This window comes from Diadema setosum, chromosome 7, assembly GCF_964275005.1.
Source record: "Diadema setosum chromosome 7, eeDiaSeto1, whole genome shotgun sequence".
Taxonomy (NCBI): Eukaryota; Metazoa; Echinodermata; class Echinoidea; order Diadematoida; family Diadematidae; genus Diadema; species Diadema setosum.
The window spans coordinates 12,632,518-12,652,295 of NC_092691.1; the positions used below are offsets into that span (position 1 = coordinate 12,632,518).

The 19,778-nt window shown below is 37.6% G+C and overlaps 1 protein-coding gene across 1 annotated transcript in view; it reads right to left on the reverse strand.

The window, feature by feature from the left end:
• Positions 1–3,067: 3,067 nt before the first annotated feature.
• LOC140230371 (DNA mismatch repair protein Msh3-like) overlaps positions 3,068–19,778 on the reverse strand; it is a 34,971-nt gene continuing 18,260 nt past the window's right edge. Inside the window, 8 exon segments of the mRNA XM_072310517.1 lie at positions 3,068–3,627; positions 6,023–6,191; positions 8,753–8,867; positions 9,715–9,901; positions 10,807–10,964; positions 12,076–12,190; positions 18,683–18,790; positions 19,529–19,645. Coding sequence (XP_072166618.1) covers positions 3,528–3,627; positions 6,023–6,191; positions 8,753–8,867; positions 9,715–9,901; positions 10,807–10,964; positions 12,076–12,190; positions 18,683–18,790; positions 19,529–19,645 — 1,069 coding nt within the window. The 3' untranslated portion in view covers positions 3,068–3,527.

Here is a 19,778-nt window from a genome sequence, read left to right on the forward strand (position 1 = left end):
ATATGTCATGCACAACTTCACATCACAATCACCATAGGTGATTTCTTTTTAATCACGGTCATTACAGGGAAGGCAGTTTCCTCATTTTCAGGCCATAATGAATGCACTGCTACCATGGTAATTTCAGTTTTTTCCTGCACAATTTTACACCAGTTAAGAAAGTTTAGCAGTCATGTCAAATTTGATAGAAATTGCATAATAATTGGAGAAGTTCCAGCTGCAAGGTTTTTGTCCTGATTTTAGGCCACAATGCACTATCACCACAGCAGTGCAACTTTCTCGTACTCATTGAAAATGTTTTGAACAACTTTACATTTACTCTTTCAAGTGAGCCAATTTTCTGATGAAGTGCCGAAAAACTAGACCAGTTTGATCTGCAACATTTGCAACAGACTGACTGACCGTCAAACCACATGCAGATACAAGTGTTTTTGTATGTACCCCGTCAAAGGTCCTTTGGCGAGGGCACAATCAGTGATATTAATACACCTGAGCAAGGATAATGCATGGGAGTATGAAGCCAGAGTTGCCAAGGGAGAATAAGATACAAACATGCCTATTACACAAAAACCATATCAACAAAGTCAAAACAACACTCCTCACAGACTAATCAAAGAAGAGCATTTCAGTTTCCCAGATTCAGGTCAAAGTCACAGTTTTGCACTGCTGAAATAGTTATAGTATACTCGGGCAGCTGTCTATGGGAAATGTGTTGTAGCAACATAGCCCGTCCTCAACAGTTTAAAAGTGTGCCAAAAATTCAGAGAATTTCATTGATTGAAGTCATTTACATCCATTCCTCTTGACTAGTCTGACAAGTTCCACTTCCTACAATGTTCACCACACACTGGGGAGAGACTAATGGTCTTGCACACCAATTCTAAGTATCTCCACTTAAATAACGTTTGGAAGGAGAGTTACATTTATATCATGCAGACATTCATATGTCTCAGGCAAATAATCAATATTTTTTTTGCACATCCAATCTTCTGGTAGTAAGCAGCCATGAAGAATCCTACTACACGCATGATGTTCACAAAACAATTAAAAAAATAAAAAAAATAAAGAGGAGATTAAGTTACAGGGTATGATGTGTACGATGCATCCACAAATATGCAGGAGAAGCCTCTTTCATTGGAACATGATTGGAACTACCAAGGAAACTAGAATGATTCTATGTCAAGATGCCAATGATAACAATCTTTTCATAATCTTTTCATAACTCGGCATAAAGAAAGCCTAGTCTGCTTGACTGATGTAGAACCAAAATTGAACAATTTCTGTACAAAAAGTTTTTCCTCATTATTCAGTCAATTCAGAGCTTAACTGCTTGAATTTTCTCTTTTTGTGACGTTAATAACCATTCATAATCAACCACAAGAAACAGGAGGAAAAGGTGCTTTATTGTCGAGACACTTGCCAAGCCTCAATATATTTCAATAATTTCGGGTTCCCATTCACTATACACCATGTATGTTAATCATTATACAACATTATAAAATGGGTTCAAGAACGTAGCCAATAGGAAGCGCTGAAATGAGTCACGTGGGCTTTGATTACTTTAGTACCATTGCACTGCAGTACCAGTGCGCACTCAATCAGTTGTTACAAGTGCGTCGCGCGCTACTATACGCGCTGTCAATACCTGTAAACAACTTCTAGTTCGGGCAGCGCATGCCGGCCGGCCTTTCTTGTGTGCATAACATATTATGTGGCGTACGTATACAGTACTCTTATACGTACAGTACTTATGTGCGGGATTTCCGAGTGCGACGTGCTTGACTCGACTCTCTCGAGCGAGTGCTACATGTAGCTGACTGGACTATTGACCCACAAAGGTACGTGAAAATGCTGTTAGTTTTCGACCCATTTTATAAAACAAATGATGCACAGGATTATTTCGTGGCGTTAGTGGAGACGCAGCTCACTCTCGGGTATTTACAATGTAGTGCAGCATGCACTCGGCTTCGCCTCGTGCATGTTTCACAATTGTAAATACCCTCGAGTGCGCTACGTCTACACTAACGCACTCTATCCTGTGCATCATCTGTATACTATTACACAACACACACAAATACAAAGTCCTGAAATAACTGTTCACACTGGGTAAGGTAATCCTATTCATCCTCTGGTGTTCTGCTGTAATCCATACAAATGTTCCCAAATATTATTACAAGCAGTTTTGTTAGGTCTGACATCCTTGGAACACCCTATCTATTGGAGATAATACCCATACTCCTGAATGGGGTGAAGTGTAGTATTTGATCCAACTTATCGATTGGATAATTTGGATTTACGCAAGACAGCTGCAGTGTGATTTTGCAAACGTCAAACAGACAAGCAGTACATTGTAAAATATCATATATTTACTGAGTCTTTTTCAAGAATCATGACTTCCCAACAATATTGCTTGTGGCTACATTCACAAACACTTATGGGATATAAAGTGCATGCATGCCTTCTGCTTGCTGGCTGTGCAGTGGGATTCAATACGATACGTACTTTTGTAACAGACACAATCACAGCTAAACTGTCAGGCACACAGCTTCATCACGCTTGGAATCCTCTCCCTGACCCCCAACCAACTACTCAGAGATTATGGCGCTGGTGCAGGGGACAGATTGGCATTAGAAGACAGATTAAGACTGAGCAAGCATCTATCATCAACAAACTGAATACAAATGATGTGCAACAGTACGATTATTGAAGGCAAGAATTACAAATTCACTGCAGGCTAATTCAGTGCTTGACAGAACGTCAGTTTTATATTCATACAAGAGGCTCTATTCAAGGCTTGTCAAAATACAAATCTTGAAACACCTGAGAAAGTAATCCCTTTCCTTATTTGTAATTCACAATTTACATCTTCCCATTAGTATGCAAATCTGCAGCTGTGGAATTCATAGAAACCTGGCTCTGCAGAAGAATATTTTAATGGTTTGATGCCTCGTTCTATCAATCAGAAAGAAAAAAAACAAACAACATACAAGTGTTGGATACAAGTGTTACACACTACATATATAATTAAACTAAACAGGGATTACATAAAAAAAAAAAAAACTCTTCCTAATTTTTCCATGTGTCACAAAATAAAATAAAAAAAATAAATAAAATGGAGGAACAAAATATGAACGAATTATAAGCATCAAAATGTATACATGTGTGTATGCCTGTGAATACAGGCATGTTCACACAAGTACAGCCAAAAGACAGTTACCATACATACATGACATTTTCATCTGACCCTGATATTTGCACCTGCGACACTTAAAGGTGACCATCTGAGTCATGGCACAGAGAGTTTGCCTGAATCAATCCCTGCCAGAAGTGAAGTTGCCTCCATTTTCCAAACTAATCAGATGGAGCTTCTGTAAACTCTACAGAATTCAGTAAAGTACTAGTTAATGAAATTGTACTGCAAAGACACAGGGAGTACTTGTAACAGCATAAATGGACATATTATATGACTTTCCAGTTTCCTTTGCACCACAATGTGGCCCAGAATGCCAAAGTTCTTGTCTTGGACATCAAGTTATTGATTCGAACATTTGTTCCAACTGCTGCTGTAGCGGTAAGTGACTGGAAACAGGCATTTGCATGAGCTGAAGAAATAGTTTCCTTGTAGATCTGTTTGGATGAAATGAAAAAAAAAAATAAGAACATCAGTGCTGAAAACTCTAAGATTCCAAGTGGTTGTTTGCTAAGAAAAAGAAAAAATGCAGCCATATGAGGCAGAGCTTTACGTGTGGATCAGAGTTGAATAATCAAAGTACTGCTGTATACACTTCATATCAAATTGATTTTTTTTTTCAAGAGTGGAAAAAACAAATTAGGGTCCTGAAATGACTTGACACAAATTATGTTGAATCCTTTTTGATTTGGACAGAATCAACTTGTTTTTAACAAAATGTTAAATTATCATTATGGCATGATACACTGTGTAGGTGACTAGCAAACACATTGCATCCTGCAGAAGAAGTTCAATCTTATCATTTCAGAGGTTTGAAATCACTTACTGTATACGCTATAATTTTCGCGTACATAAATTTTCGCGAATTGCCGATGTCACACATTTTCGCGAGTGGTTAAATTCGCGATTGGGGGACCAGAGAAAATATGAAGTGGAAAAGAAAGTGTGAATTTTCAACTTACTAGCAACGAATGCTACCACAGCGACTGGGCTGTGTATACTACTGTAATACTAGTAGTTAGACGAGGACGTGTATGTACGTAAACAAGCTTAGCCAGTATGGTCTGTTCGGTAAGCCGTAAAATGTTCGCATCGTCAAGGCAAGGGATTCATTTTGGAAGGTAATATTTTCGCATGTTGTTAATTTCGCGAATAGCTCCCGACTCGCGGAATTCGCGAAAATAAAACCCACGCGAAATATATAGCGTATACAGTACTTACATACCATGATAGTACATTCATTTCTCATTATTTCATCGTTGTGGTTCTTGATTGCAATTCAGGCACTCACAAATTGTCTTGAAAGACCCAGTTCATAAAATTATATGGTATGGGGTATACAGTATATGGCCATTGTAAACAGTGCTCAAAATACCCACAGCCTTTTGAAATTTGCCCCCATGTCCCTTCCACTGGCCAGAATGCCCCTTTTAAAATTAAACAGTTCACAGCCACAACATTTTATTACTCACTTGTGCGCCCTGTAGTGGATTTGTGCCCCCTCAAAAAAATGGCCTTGACACAAATTTGATGAAATTTGAGGCCCATGTGAGTGTGCTATATGAAGCTAACTTTACAGCGTGCATTTATAACCACATCAACAACATCAACAATTAACTTGCAAAGCATGCAGGACAAAATATCACATATATGTCAAAATCTTTTTTACATTCAATGAATCTACTACAAATGTGTCCTTGATGATGAATGGCTATGTTTAAAGAGATGGTATAGTATTGGTGGAGATGAAGATTGAGCATTTTACTTTTTGCGAGATACCAAGAAACCACTTGTGAAATAGTACAAAGCATACCATTCTAAGAAGAATTCAAAGTTTATTCGATGAGAATCGGTTTTGAAATGAATGAGATATCCAAAAACAAGGTAAAACAAAGCAATCATAATAAAAGGTGGGTTCGATCTTTTATTAGGATCGCTCTTTTTTGGATATCTCTGCCATTTCAAAACCAATTTTCATCAAATAAACATTGAATTCCTCTTGGAATCACATGCTCTTTCATATTTCATAAAAGGCTTCTCATTATCTCACCAAAAAAATTTTAATAGAAACCTGAAGTTAGAACACAACCACTACTATACAACCCCTTTATTACAAGGCCTCAATTAAGGATACATGATTGTACAATACAATGTACGTACATTACCATGTATTGGACCTACTTGTACACTGTGGAAAGCATACTTCTAAATTAAGTCTACAACAGACTTTTAAATTATTCATTTATTTTTCTGCTAAAAGAGGAATTCTATCCTGGAAATTGTTTGAAAACACAAAAATCACAAAAGTGGATCGATGAAAATCTAAGAAAACTAGACACGCAAAAAGTTACAAACTGTTAAAAGTTCAGAGAGCAACCCAAATTGGCAACTCTGTGTGACATAGATGTTGAGATGTTTGACACAAAAAGTAAAAAATATTAATTTTTCTCAAAAAAAAAAATATATATATACATATTTTTCAGACCTGTTACAAAGTCATATGTTTTTGCATGTCCTCAGTTGATAAGTTCTGTCTGTGCCCAAATATTTGAGAAAAATAAAAATTGATGAAATATTGTGTACAAACCAAATGGAGAACTGATCAACATCTACATCACATAGAGTTGTCTATCTGTCTTAATATCTAAACATTATCACTTCATTACTCTTTCTTTTTTTCTGTTTTTGTGAGTCTGATTTTTTTCCCAATTTTTCACTGACCTACTCCACTGATTTTTCTGTTTTCATGCAAAGCAACATAATATCAGGATGGATTTTCCCTTCAATGGTTAATGAGTCTGTCCACTTTTCTGCTGGTTATCTTTGATGTACCTTGTATTTGAGACAGCATTCTCAAGATCTAGAGACTTCCTCGTGGCCACCTCCAAGATGGGTTCTGGTATGTCTGCAAGTCTGGCTACATTTAGACCATAACTCCTGGCTGCCACACCTTCAACCAGCTGGTACAGAAATGTCAATCTTTCCACTGCATTCTCTTTGTCTGTGTGTTCAAAATATAAAGAGCTCAAAATCAAAATCACTTTTTACGTATATCAATGGAGCAGTTTCATGATGATGAATCAATCCAGAATAAATTAAAAGCAGTTGCTACGAATCATTCTTGTATCTACACTTGTATATGAATGCAGCTATATCAAATACAACACACAGGATAAGATAAATCAAAAACTTTTGTTTGCAAGGCTACATTTCAGATTTAAAACACATAGATGTGGCCATATTACATGAGTTCCAGGCATGCATGTACTTTTACTGATATAAAAAAAAAAAAAAAAAAAAAAATCAGCTTACGCATGATCAAATTTGTCAAGGGGAATGCTGAGTGTTATACAGTGTAAGTTAACATTCCTTAACATTTATGCAAGATTAGTGGAAAACTCTGACAGTGTAAATTCTCGATGGAACAATTTAACATCTGTCTGTCATGTACATTTGTATATCATATCATCTGGCATCACAGCGCTTGTCGGACCTTTACTGGGAGTTAATGTATAGCTATAAACACTGCTGTTTTTCTGCATGTGATAGGGTGCTATGAAAACAGTTAACTGTGCACTACAATCTCAGAATATCCATGCTATCTTTCAGATCTGGAAAGAATTTATTTTGTCTTGTTTTTCTCGTTTCATTGATTTACGCCTAGATTTCATAATCTACACAAACCCTTTTCTTCACACCTAAAGTCCACAAAGTCAGACACTTTCTCATAACTTTGCACCATTCCATAAGTTTGTAAATGTTCAGGCACATTATGCACAGTTCATTGAATGCTTTTATTCTATTCACAAAACTTTTGTTTAAAATGTTGCATAAAAAGGATCATATACATTACCTACCTTTATAACATTTAAAAGAACAAGTAGATAGTATGATTTATGAAATATTTTGAATGTGCAAAGACATTCTCCTGCATGTCTGAGCAAGACATTGCCTACTGACTTGTAACATTTCATCACCTCCCTCAATTCAAGATGTTTGTTGGGTAGACTTGACTTAGGAGTGTGATTAATTGCAGTATATTCAGTTTCCTGAAGAACTAGATTGTGCAACAGGCAGAGCCTTGTACTATTCTTATTTTTCTTCTGGGTTGAATGGGTTTGCTGCAGGTCATGGTGCAATTCACTGAGAATGAGTGAAATCTGACCCTCGAAAGTTAAGTCTTGTAACTGTCACCAATTTCTGTGACCCGATTTTGTTTTCTCGAAATCATGAATCTAACACGAGGGTGTTGAACGGATCTGAGAGTGTATGGTCCTCAATATTCAGCATGAAACAGTAAACAACATCATGACATCGCCTCATTTCCCAGGAATACACGCCAAGAATGTCCTGTAACACAGAATGGTGTCACCTTTCATTCAATCAAACTTGATATGCCTTTGTCCTTTGAATTGGAGCAAGGTGTTCCACTTCCAAGATTTTCATCGATTCCATCGTATGAAAGGATAAAACACGACATCTACAAAGAGTGTATAGGCACCTCTCAAACGCATGAAACAGAGGCAGTGGTCGCAATCAATATGCTAATTGGCTGGTAGGATTATGTTATCACGTCACAAACTGTCTATCTATCTGCAGACAAAGCCTATCTAAAATTCCATGTTTTGAAAAAAAAAAAAAAAAAAAAAACTTTTTTAATGTCATATAATTGTGAATTGTTAATAAGTTAGCTTTTGTAACTTGCTTGAAGAGTGAGGGTTGTAGATGATAAATCACTAGCCACAAAGATCAAGATTTATATCATCGTATCTCTCTGCTGACCAATGAGAAGGCTGTGGGGCAGTGACATCATAACTGCCTACAATTCACAAATTAGTGATGGCAACCAATACCACTTTTTCATTGATACACTTGAAACATCATTATTCTTCCTAATGCTTCATGTCCAGTTTGATGACCCTACTGCTTGTGTTAGTTACATTATTACAGACAACTTGAATGTGGAGTGGAGTTTGAGGCTGCTGACATTCAAAGGTCATCTGTATGGAGGCTTCAAAAAAGCTTACAAGGAGGTGTTGCTGTCTTACACTCATCATGGAAAGATAATAATACTGATGCATGGAAGGCTCTCCTGTTCTTTTGCCAGCATATGAAGAGATGTATCCAAGTTTTCACGGACACCCTTCCTCCCCACCCCCACCCTTCCCGGAATCAGGAAGACATGGCAGCTCTGTAAGGCCCAAATTCATGAAGGTGGTACAATTGAGACCATGGTTTAAACCATGGTCAAAGACTGTAGTTTTGTATGGGCGCCAAGTGTCGCATGGCCTTTTTCATTACGAAATCAGTCATTTCATTGATTTCGTTGACGAAATGTTCATTTCATTACATTATGTCAATGAAATGGTCATTTCTCGAAATGACTGATTTCGTAATGAAATAGGCCATGCGACACTTGGTGCCTCATACAAAACTATCATAGTCTTTGTCCACGGTTTAAACCAAGGTTTCAATTGTAGCACCTTCCTGAATTCGGGCCAAAGTGTTTAACAAATGTAGCATGCTAGCATGGGGCAGTTCCTCTTCTGTTCCTATTCTCACCTTCTGTCTCCTGCAGCAGGAAAGACATGTGGAAATTACCAGCCTGAGATGGACACAGGTTCTCCAGCTCAGCCAGGGGTGGATAGTGGGTCACAAACAGGGTCAAACACTTCACCTTTAAAAAAAAAAAAAAGAAGAAGATGCCAACCAATGATTAAGAAAGGATCACTTTATGCTCAGAAAATCTTAATAGTCAAGGATATTCACAAAGTTTAGAATAAGTGTGAATGTAAAATTTCAGTGCATGCTGTTCCTCTATTTGAAAGTGACAAACATAGCTGTTAGATCTATAATTCCATGACAATGTATGTTTACAGCAAAAAGGACACATACATTTGTAATTCAGGAATATAAACTTTGCATTCTACATAAAAACCTCAACAACAGATAGTATCTATTTGTTGTTGTTGAGTTTTTTGTCTAAACTGATAAGAACAGACACACCAATGAAAGTTGTCACACTCCAAAGAATTTCTTTGAAGTAAGCCAATAAGAGGATATGACTATGGTCAAAAGTATACCTCAGAAATCTGGTACATTCTAGTTGGTGGACACAATATATTTTCATCCCAAAGCATCCTACACTATACCCAGTATCAAGCATCATGTTATTAATAAAGTTTTCCGTAATTATTACCTCCACCAAGGAGGTTATTTTTTTTTACTGCTGTTAGTTTGTCTCAAAAGGTTGTTGATGGATTTGGATGAAACTTTAAAGGAAAGGTGATACTGACACAAGGAACAAATTCTTAAACTTTGGTAGTGATCGCATCTGGATCCAGGCATTGTTTTGAATTTTTTGAAGGTTTTTATTTTTTTGTATTTTTTATTTTATGGGGGGGGGGGGGGGAATGGACGACTAACCAGGGAGTTCAAGTTGCTTGTATTTGAGATGTACATACACACTGAGCATGCACTCTAGGTACAGCAGGAAGCTGAGGTACTTAGACTCAACTATATACCTCAGATATCAGGTGTAGGGCTGTTGCATACGCAATGGCAACCCCGTCGTGTGTGCTGGTGCCCCGCCCCAACTCATCCATGATGACCAGGCTTCTGGGCGTGGCCTGGGACAGGATGCTGGACGCCTCTTGGAGCTCTGACATGAAGGTGCTGCGATTCCTGAAGATGTCATCTGAGGCTCCCATTCTAAAGCACATCACAGATAACACAAAGAGTTGACATAGTGGAATAATGTACCAGCATCAATATGTTCTTTGCACAGAGTATAACCTGAATTCATACACAGCCACATTCAGTTGGCTTAGTCCAGTGTAAAGAGGGATTTTCCAGTATGATAAGCCTTCTTTCTTCTATTTCAACAAAAAGAGTGTAAGTTATAATTGCCTCTACAGCTTGATATTTTCACATACAGATAATTTCATGAATGGCAGTTGATCAAACATTTTTGCCAGTTGTTAATTTTGTGGCTTGTGGTCTTCCCATTATCACGATTGGAAAAAAAAAACCTTCAAAAGAAAGTGTGATTTTTCAAACATACAGTTTTGTTAAAATACCTGCTTGAAATAAGATCAGAACTCTGGGGGGGGGGGGGGGGGAGCATTCCAAGGATATAAACAGCGGGCCTGATAGTACAGTATTGCGGCTCTTCAAAAAGCAGTCACTTGATATTGCGACACTAGTATGCTGGCCTCAGACAGAGAGTGCAGGCAATTCTTTTCTTCTTTTTTTTTTTCATTCTTGTCAATAATTTGCATGTGGATATTTTTGCAATGGAGAGCCTGTTCACATAATTTGCAAAACTAAAACCACTGCAACTTTTTGGGCATACACTGTACTCCATAGGCCTATACTACACATGTTGAAAGTTTCTTTCAGAATTCCCACATCCCTACTTTGCCGCCTCCTCCCCCTCCCCTCCAAAAAATAATGATTTTTTTTTTTAATAAGATTTTTAAACTAATAACATTAAAAAAGCACAAAAAGAGAGAGAAAGAAACATTATCAAACACAAAGTACAGGCTAGGACTGTATCTTCCTTGAGTGATTTTTCAAACACACACACATCACAGGGCTGTCGGGGCACAACTAACCTAGTATAGATTGCATCCAGGGTGCCGACAGTGGTGGATTCAGCAGGCACATAGCAGCCAGCCTGGGCCATGAGTGAGATGAGGGCAACCTGCTTGATGTAGGAGCTCTTTCCTCCCATGTTAGGCCCAGTGATGATCATACAGCGCATACCATCAACCTGCAGAAAAAGGAATGATAATAATAATAATAAATATGGTCCAATTTACCCGATCTAAACCTCTTGTTTTGGCACGACAGAATCATTCCATTATTACCACCTACATATGAGCATTGCCAGGTACCCATTTGTTAGGTCATCAGGGGCATAGTAAACAAGACAATTTGTCATGTAGACATTTCTTAGTCAAATGCTTAGTAAACAATAATCATTATCCTTTTCAAAATTCTTCCAGATTTAGTTCTCCTAATGAGGTATGTTCTGTATACTGCATCCTTGTAGTTTAGCCATGACTGTTACTTATCATAAGCTATTTCTGTCATAATTTTCTATTCATATTGATTTATTGATTTATTCATATTTTTTTTTTTTTGCTCTTATAATTTTTTTTTTTTGAGTAACTGTTTCTGCTTCACAGGGAGATGACTGCGATTACATCTCAAAATTATTAGAATCGAGTAATTTATGTAATACTATGCAGTGGTCTACAATTTTTGTACTTTGTTTAACCCAGTCACATTCTGCACATGTAGATACATCCATGATAGGTTTTCTTATTTCAATTGCATATAAAACGTACAAACTTCAAAGACAGAAGGCTAAGATGCCTGTGGAATTTCCAAATACAGGCATCATTTAGAATTGACACTGCTATTCAGCTGCCCTATGAAGTTTCTAATCATACCTGTCTTTCAATGAAACAATTTTCTGGTTAAATGTATAAAGCACAGTTCAGTCTCCTGTGATGGCTGCAGTTGATACTCAAAATCACAGAGACCAAAATGAAATATGTAAGGACCTAAACCATAACTTTTACGAATAACCAAATGCATGCATGGAAGACTGTATGCAATGTCATCAACAATGAACACAAATTGCTGAAATTGAAACAAGGGAAACATCTTATTTTTAGTCTTTGGAGCAAAATGTGAACATAATGGCAAACCGCATCCATCTCTCATCTGTCAAAAAATATGAAACTTTAAAGGTTGCTGTACAATCCTGTACCTCCTCTGTCACTTACAATCACATAACTTGCAGATCAAAAATAGGTTCCCATACACTTCTTCCAGCATAAGAATATACATGTGGGGTCCAAGACAGTACTCACATTGATGGAAGTGTCGTTTGGTACATACTGCTCGCCTTCCGCCTTGAGAGCACTCACTACAGGGTGACGTCCCCCTTTAATCTCAAGCTTGACTGGGCCATCATGGACATGTGGCCTGTCAGGAGGTGACCGATGTAAAAACACCAAAATTTATTAACACATACATGTAGAATAGGCATGCTTAATAACAACTTTTATGCACTGCAAGAAAATTCTACATTCAATGCTAAAGTCAATGTGGCACTGTTGGCGTGCGTACGGCAATGTTCACATGACATCAATTTGTTAAACATTGCTTGTGTGTGCACTTTCTGTCTGTCCTCTCTTGCAGCTCTTAAACTGCATGTTTCTACTGCGAAATGAACACTCTCCACTGATGTGGAGTCTGCATATGTAATTCAATGCACATTACCAATAAACTTAAACAGCATTTTTTTTTTCTATTCTTTTTTTTTCTCTCAATTTTCTTTTAGTGTTTCAAGGATCATTCCCAATCACTTGGACAAAGATCATGCCAATGCTATTAAAGGTCCAGTTTACCTTTGGGAGCAGTGATTTCAAAAATGTTCAAGACATCACATTTGATTCATATGTGTAGGTCTGTTGTATCATAAAACATCCTACCATATAAAATTTTTGCAATAAAGCCTAAAATATAAAGAGATATCAGTGTTTTTCTCAATAAACCGTAACTGTATACGCTTTAGTCTGGAAACAGTTTTATTATAACTATTGTTTATATTTTGTGTATTTAACAACACTTGACATCGATTACACTGATTCAAATTTTTACAGTGGTTGTTTCTATCCCTAAATCACATTTTAGAACTATTTTAAAGCACTAATGGTGGGTTTTTGTTTCATATGCAAAAGGTAAATTGTGCCTTTAATGCTGCTAAACATTTTTAAAGTAATGCATCAATACTGATGATATTTATATATACTTCATATATTTATGTATATACTAATTTCATTTCTACCATCTGGTCAATGTTCCAGTCAATAAGTTGTAGAAGGCGATATTCATGTATTACTGCTTTCAACATCATTATCAATACTATGATCAATAAATGAATAATTCCCACCCTACACTCAGTCCTCATCGATATGACAGTGACGGGATGGAAAGCAGCTTTTGACAGGTTTGAAGATGAACTTGTTCTGGAATAAGTGGTTGTGTAAAATCACTGTGACCTACAAAGGTGCACTCATTGCTGAAATCGATCCCCTCCATCTCAGTTTCAAGATTTCCATTCAGTCTAAATCAGCCTGCCTCTTTCTACATGTCTACAAGGAAGTCATCCCCACTTTGCCTGATTTCCAGCGCTGAACATTGCAAGAATAGTTGATGAAACTGAGAGGTTTTCACCCACGCATCACTCATACCCTTCCTCAAACTGTGTGTGAGTGTGTGTGTGTGTGTGTGTGTGTGTGTGTGTGTGTGTGTGTGTGTGTAATGCCTTAACAATTTACATACCAGTCCTTTGTTCACATGCCTTCTCCTGTTTCATATGCCAGGCATAGAATACAAAATACATGTTTTTTACTGATGACTAGTTTGTAATATTACACTCTCTAAAACTTGTACCTGGCCAGCTCGAAACTTTGTTCTTTCTTGAAAACGTGTTCTGATTTGGGGTGGGTTTTTTTGTTTGTTTGTTTGCTTTGGGGCTTTTTTGCTTTGCTTTAAATATGGACCAAGGCGTCTGTCACCTTGCAAACAGATTTATGCTTGAATAACAAGATTTTTTTAATGTCAAATGATAATGTTGACTGCACTCATGAAAGCAAATAAACATGGTACAGAAAAATCAACATGAAACTGGCACACTTTCCATCGAAGGTAACTCACTCAATATCTCTGGCAAAATAAAGCTTGTGCAACACGCAAAATTTCACTGATTTTCATTTATCTCAAATATTCTGACACAGGCAGAACTTATCCACTAAGGAGGACATGCAAAAACGTATCAATATATAACGTATTAATATATAAATTTAAGCTGAATTATGTATTTATTTTGGAGCAAGCGCCATGAGCGCCTGACTTGGCGGATACCGGCGCTATACAAGATTTCATCATCATCATCATCATTAATCTTACTAACATATCAAGACGAGGTCTGAAGAGAATTACTTGACAAGAAAAAAAAAATGCTGACTTCTTGTGTACAAACCCAATGGAGATGTGCTCAACACCTACACTACAGAGAGTCTCACTCTCTAATCTTCTCAACTAATCTTCAAAACTTTTTTGTGTGTCTGATTTATTGCCCAAATTGTCATCGATTTACAAAGTGCATTTGTTTAATTTTTCTGTTTTCATACAATGCAACATGATATCAGACAAGACTTTTCCTTTAACCCTATTTTAACTGGGCTATTTGAGACCAAGTTTTTTCAGATCTCGGCCGCCGATCACGCGATCGCCGCAAAATTTTGCCTGTACATAGAGCCGGATGTCAACTACAAGATTACATGGTCATACAATAAAAAAATGTTGATTCTATATTTTTTAATAAATTAATTATGCAAATTTACGCATGAAATCATATTTTCACCTACAACTCCATCAAAAAGAATGAAGGATTGCTAAATTTTTGTGTCAGAGTTCTTCAAGACAAATCAAACAATTTTCTTGTAAAAAAATAGCACAATCAAAATCACTTTCTGTTTTTTTATTGTTTTGTTAATTTCTTATGTATTTTATTGTTTTTTCAACCTTTTGTTTTCTATTTTTTTTTTTTTTTGCCAAAATTTGTTGCAGGCACTTTTTCAAGCTTATCTACATTAGAATTGATTAATTTCAATGTTCAAAAGTTGAAATAATCTAATTTATATCAATTAAACAAAAAAACACTATTTGCATTGGATTTGCACACAAAATCATGAATTTGAGCTGTTTTCGGGTTGACATGCATAATCATGCAAAACATTGCGTAACTTCAGAATGGTGTACCCGGCCGTCGCAAATTTAGTCTCAAACTAGAAATGTCGCTATGGCGACTGGTATGCCTCCGCCATAATGCATGATTCTCCTAATAGGTCTATAGTACATGTGGACAATGTGTGATTACATTTTCACAAAACTGGCAAAATATCAAAATGACATGTTTGTCACAAAAGTGTTGAATGTTCACCTTCCTTGACATAGGTTTAACTGGACGAATAGGAGAGCACGTATGTGGGGATTGAAGGACTTTAACTTGACTTTGACCCTTTCATAAGTTTATGCCTTGAGTAAGTTTCAAGGTATGGAGAAAAAATGCAATTTCTGTATTGAATAGTAAATTGTTACCATTTTCATCTGGCCATTGACCCTAATTGACAGAATTACTGTCAGGCAGAACATGCATAGATATGTACTAAGTTTCATGATAACTTGAGCCACTTCCAAGATATGGAGGAAGAAGTAAGTTCAGCACTTTCACTTGATCTTTGACCTTTTGACCTTTTTGGCAAAAAACAAAAAACAAAAACAAAAACAAAACTTTCTAGAGAATCACTATCAGGTTAAAAATGCATACACCAAGTTTTAAAAAAAAATCCTGCTGGCATTGCACAAATATGAGGGAAATAGCAAAATTTTGAAGTGTTGCCCTTGACCTTTGACCCCATGAACCCCAAATTCCCTAGCTAATCACTGCCAGTCAGTACATGCATATATACTATGTTCCATGAAGATACCTTGAACTATTTCCAAGATACGGAGAAAAAAGTTAAATTTCACATTTTATACTTGACCTTTGACCTTTGACCTTTGACCGCATGATCCCAAACTTTCACTAGAGAATCTTGATTGAGTAATACATGTATATACAAAGTTTCAAGAAAATATCTTCAGGCATGGCATAGATATGGGGGAAATAGTAAAATTTTAAGCATTTGACCTTGACCTTTTGACCTTTGACCTTGAGCATGTGCACCCAAAAGTTGATAGGCACAACTTCACCCCCTAATACACATACATGTCAAGTTTCATTAGGATACCCCAAAAGATTTTGGTAGTTACCCTGTCCACAAAATTCATTACGGACGGACGGAAGGACGGACGGACGGAAGGACGGACGGACGGAAGGACGGACGGACGGACGGACGGACAACCCGAAAACATAATGCCTCCGGCACCACTTCGTGGCGGAGGCATAAATATGCGGGAGTCTCAAAATATGCGGAATCGTGGCGCGAAATTTCGAGGGGGGGGGGGGGTCAATTTGACCCCCCCCCCCCCCCAGTTCAAATAGGGTTAAGTAAGCCTTATAATCCTTGTTGTGTCACCTTGGCCTCCCTGTTGGACTGAGGCACATCGCTACACCTGATTGGGCTTGCTATAAATTTTACAACTACAAGTGTAGAAGAAGCCTGATGAAAAGGCTTGGCTGATGGACTGATGACGGGATGACTGACCGACTGACCAATTGATTGACTAGTTGATCTTCAAAGCAAACAGTGATTGACTGATTTACTCTGCTGCTCTTTTTTTTCAAATTGCAATGTGAAATTTACATGAAACAGAAGAAAATTCTATTTTGTTATGTGACACTATTAATTTAGGGCAACGGATGGCAGTTCAATACAGATAAACAGATAAAGACAAAAAACAGCTTGGGTATTCTTACCAAAGGGGTCGAACCTAACCAAGCAGTTGGTATACATACAAGTTGTACTTAAATTTTGTACATACATACAAAAAGAAATATAGCAAAAAGCTGCTGAAACTGCTTCATCTTCTTCAGAGGCATAATGAAAAACATGTAGAGAAAGCAATCACATAGTAAAATATGGACTACACACAACAAGCACAGTCTAGGAAGGGCTATTGACACAAAACAATGAGAACAAAAGGGGTAGGTTAGAAGTCAAAGGCAGGGAACCAAACAGGTATTAAAAGGAAGGGGGATTAAAGCAAGGGGTGAACAGACAAAAGGCAGAGGTGGGCCAGTGATGATCCCAAGCTAGGATCAAAGGGGCAACCTGCGAAGGATAAAGATGAATAGGGAGGCAGCATCAAACAAGATAAGAACAACACAGGGGTAAAGAATGCGTAAAGAGTGAAACTGCAATAGCATAAGTGAAAGGGGGGGGGAGAGTGAACAATCCAACCCCAAGGCCTCAACATCGACCTAATGTACACATTTGTGATTCACTACAACAAAAGGATCCTAAAGTCGCTGACGGCTGAGCGGAGAAAATCGAGTTTGAAGTCATATCATCAAAATTGGTCAAAACAATCAGATTTCTGCTTTTGGCATAATTTTGTAATCTAATGTTTTGTCTATCGTCTGCCAAAATTTTGAAGCTAAATGATCAAAGGAAAGGCAATAAATCAGCGTTCTTCTGGGCCATGATTTTCCGACTTTCAGCGTAACAGAAACGTGTCCAAAGATTTGGATTTAGCTCCGCAGCTAGACTCCGCCTGTAGCAACGAAGAATTGATCTTATTGTTCAGTGCGTGGCATCCTAATTACTGATTGGTCGTGTGTAGACCGCTGGCGCTAAGCTTGAATGAACATCGCAGAGGTCGCTAGGAGCATAACTTCTATTGTCAAGCAGTAAAAACTGTCTCGCCTCCCCTTGATCATGATAGCATTGGAAGGAAAACTTTGAAGGCGTTTTTCTCGAAACTCCTGATTTCCACAACCACTTGACATGTGCTAATAAAGTCATTGATATCTCCACAACCGAGTACTTTTATGAGTTGTGTTATATATGAAATTAAAGTAGAAGAGTAAGAGAATAATAAAATGCCATTTTTAGAAAATTGTCTTCCCCCGACTTTCGGATCCTTTTGTTGCAGCGGGTCACATCTTACTACCAATTTTTTCCTTCCTCTTGTCAGTTATTTATCAATAGCCCTTTTCAACACACACACACACACACACGCACACACACACACACACACACACACACACACTGGTATTTTGTTTGTGATATATTTATAATTATGGATATACAGTACATGTACATTGTATATGTATAATTCTTTGGAATTTTATATAGAATTTTTACTTTTATACAGTGATCTACTCTATGTAATATGTATTGCATTTTTTGTATACATTGATATGTTTTGTACCTTGCATTTGTTGGTTGGCTCTCACTTTCAGTTTTTGACACATCTTTGTTCACCAGAATATAGGACTTGCTGCTCATTCAACTCCCCCCTCCCCCTCTCCACTTATGCTGTTGCTTTTTCACTCTTTCCCTATTCTTTACCCTGGTATTGTTCCTCATCTTGTTTGATGTTGCCTCCCTATTCATCTTTATCCTTCACAGGTTGCCCCCTATGATCCTAGCTTAGGATCATCACTGGCCCACTACTGCCTTTTGTCTGTTCACCCCTAAATCCTCCTCCCTACCTGTTTGGCTCCCTGCTTTTGACTTTGACTGCTAACCTACCATGTACTCCCTGTTGTTCTCATTGTTTTGCGTCTCTAGCCCTCCCCAGACTGTGCTAGTTGTGTGAATCCATATCATATTATGTGATTGCATGCTTTCCCCACATGTTTGTCACTTTGCCTCTGACAAAGATTCTGCTAGGATCTAAAACTCACGCCTCTTTTGACTGCAAAACAAAAATGAAGACATTCACTACAATGGGATTTACCTGCAGTATCCCTCCTGCTTGGATACGGCTGCTAGTGACAGAAGGCAGTCAAAGCTGGCAAGGTGCTGGACTGCCTTGCGGTATGAGAAGTACTTTTCCCCAAACGACCTGCCAAAGACAATTTGATAAATTCCTCCTGGTGAGATGAGCAACTTTACTAACCTCAAATTAAACCTCACCCAAGGTCTATGATTTTAAATTGTCATCTGCAGACTTTCAGACTGAGAAAGAAATTGTAGAATGAGGGTTTAATGAAGAAAAAGGAGAAAAATAAGAATCTACAGATATCATTGTAGTAAATTTGAAACACATTTTGCAAAGGCATGAAATGCATCAGTTGTATAAGAATATTGCTCTAGTACATCTATTCGCAAAATTTAACTATATAGGATTAAATTACCCACTTCCAGCCCCCCCCCCCCACACACACACACAACACGGACAACAAAATAATAACTGATGTTGTGATATGTAACCACAAAATATGGTGGTACGTAAGACCACATGACATTCTCAAAATCCTAGCACAACATACATTGCATGCTCAATGTCCTACCAATTGAAAGCAGTCTGTATTTTATCTACAGCTGTTACAGGACACATAAGATTTACCAGATTCAACTTTAACTAACTACCCCTGGTTTAGCATCATCTCTAAAAACTGGATCAGAGATTTTTTTCCTTGCTTGGTGGTTTTCTTGTCTGTTTGTGTGGTTGCTTGTTGTTTGTTCGTTGAGGACCGCCATCCTAAAGCCCTATTGATATTTTCTAAGACCATGGCACCCACAGGACTAAAAGAATATACACTTGTTACTGATACCACTGAATATGGCACTCTGCACTTACTCCAAGAAATCTAGCCAGGCATTGTTACATTCCAGGGCGAGCTGCTCTCTCAGCTGGCACAGACGTTTCAAGCTTGACTCAACGTACGGAGGTCGAAAACGTGTCACCTGCTTTGTTCTATATAGGAATGAGAGTGAAACACACATTTGAATACTGGTACATTTCATACCTGATTTGTTAAAAATCTGTAAATTACCTAATAGTATATATCTGTTTCTTGTGAAGAAGGTTTTGAGCATTCAGAATGTAT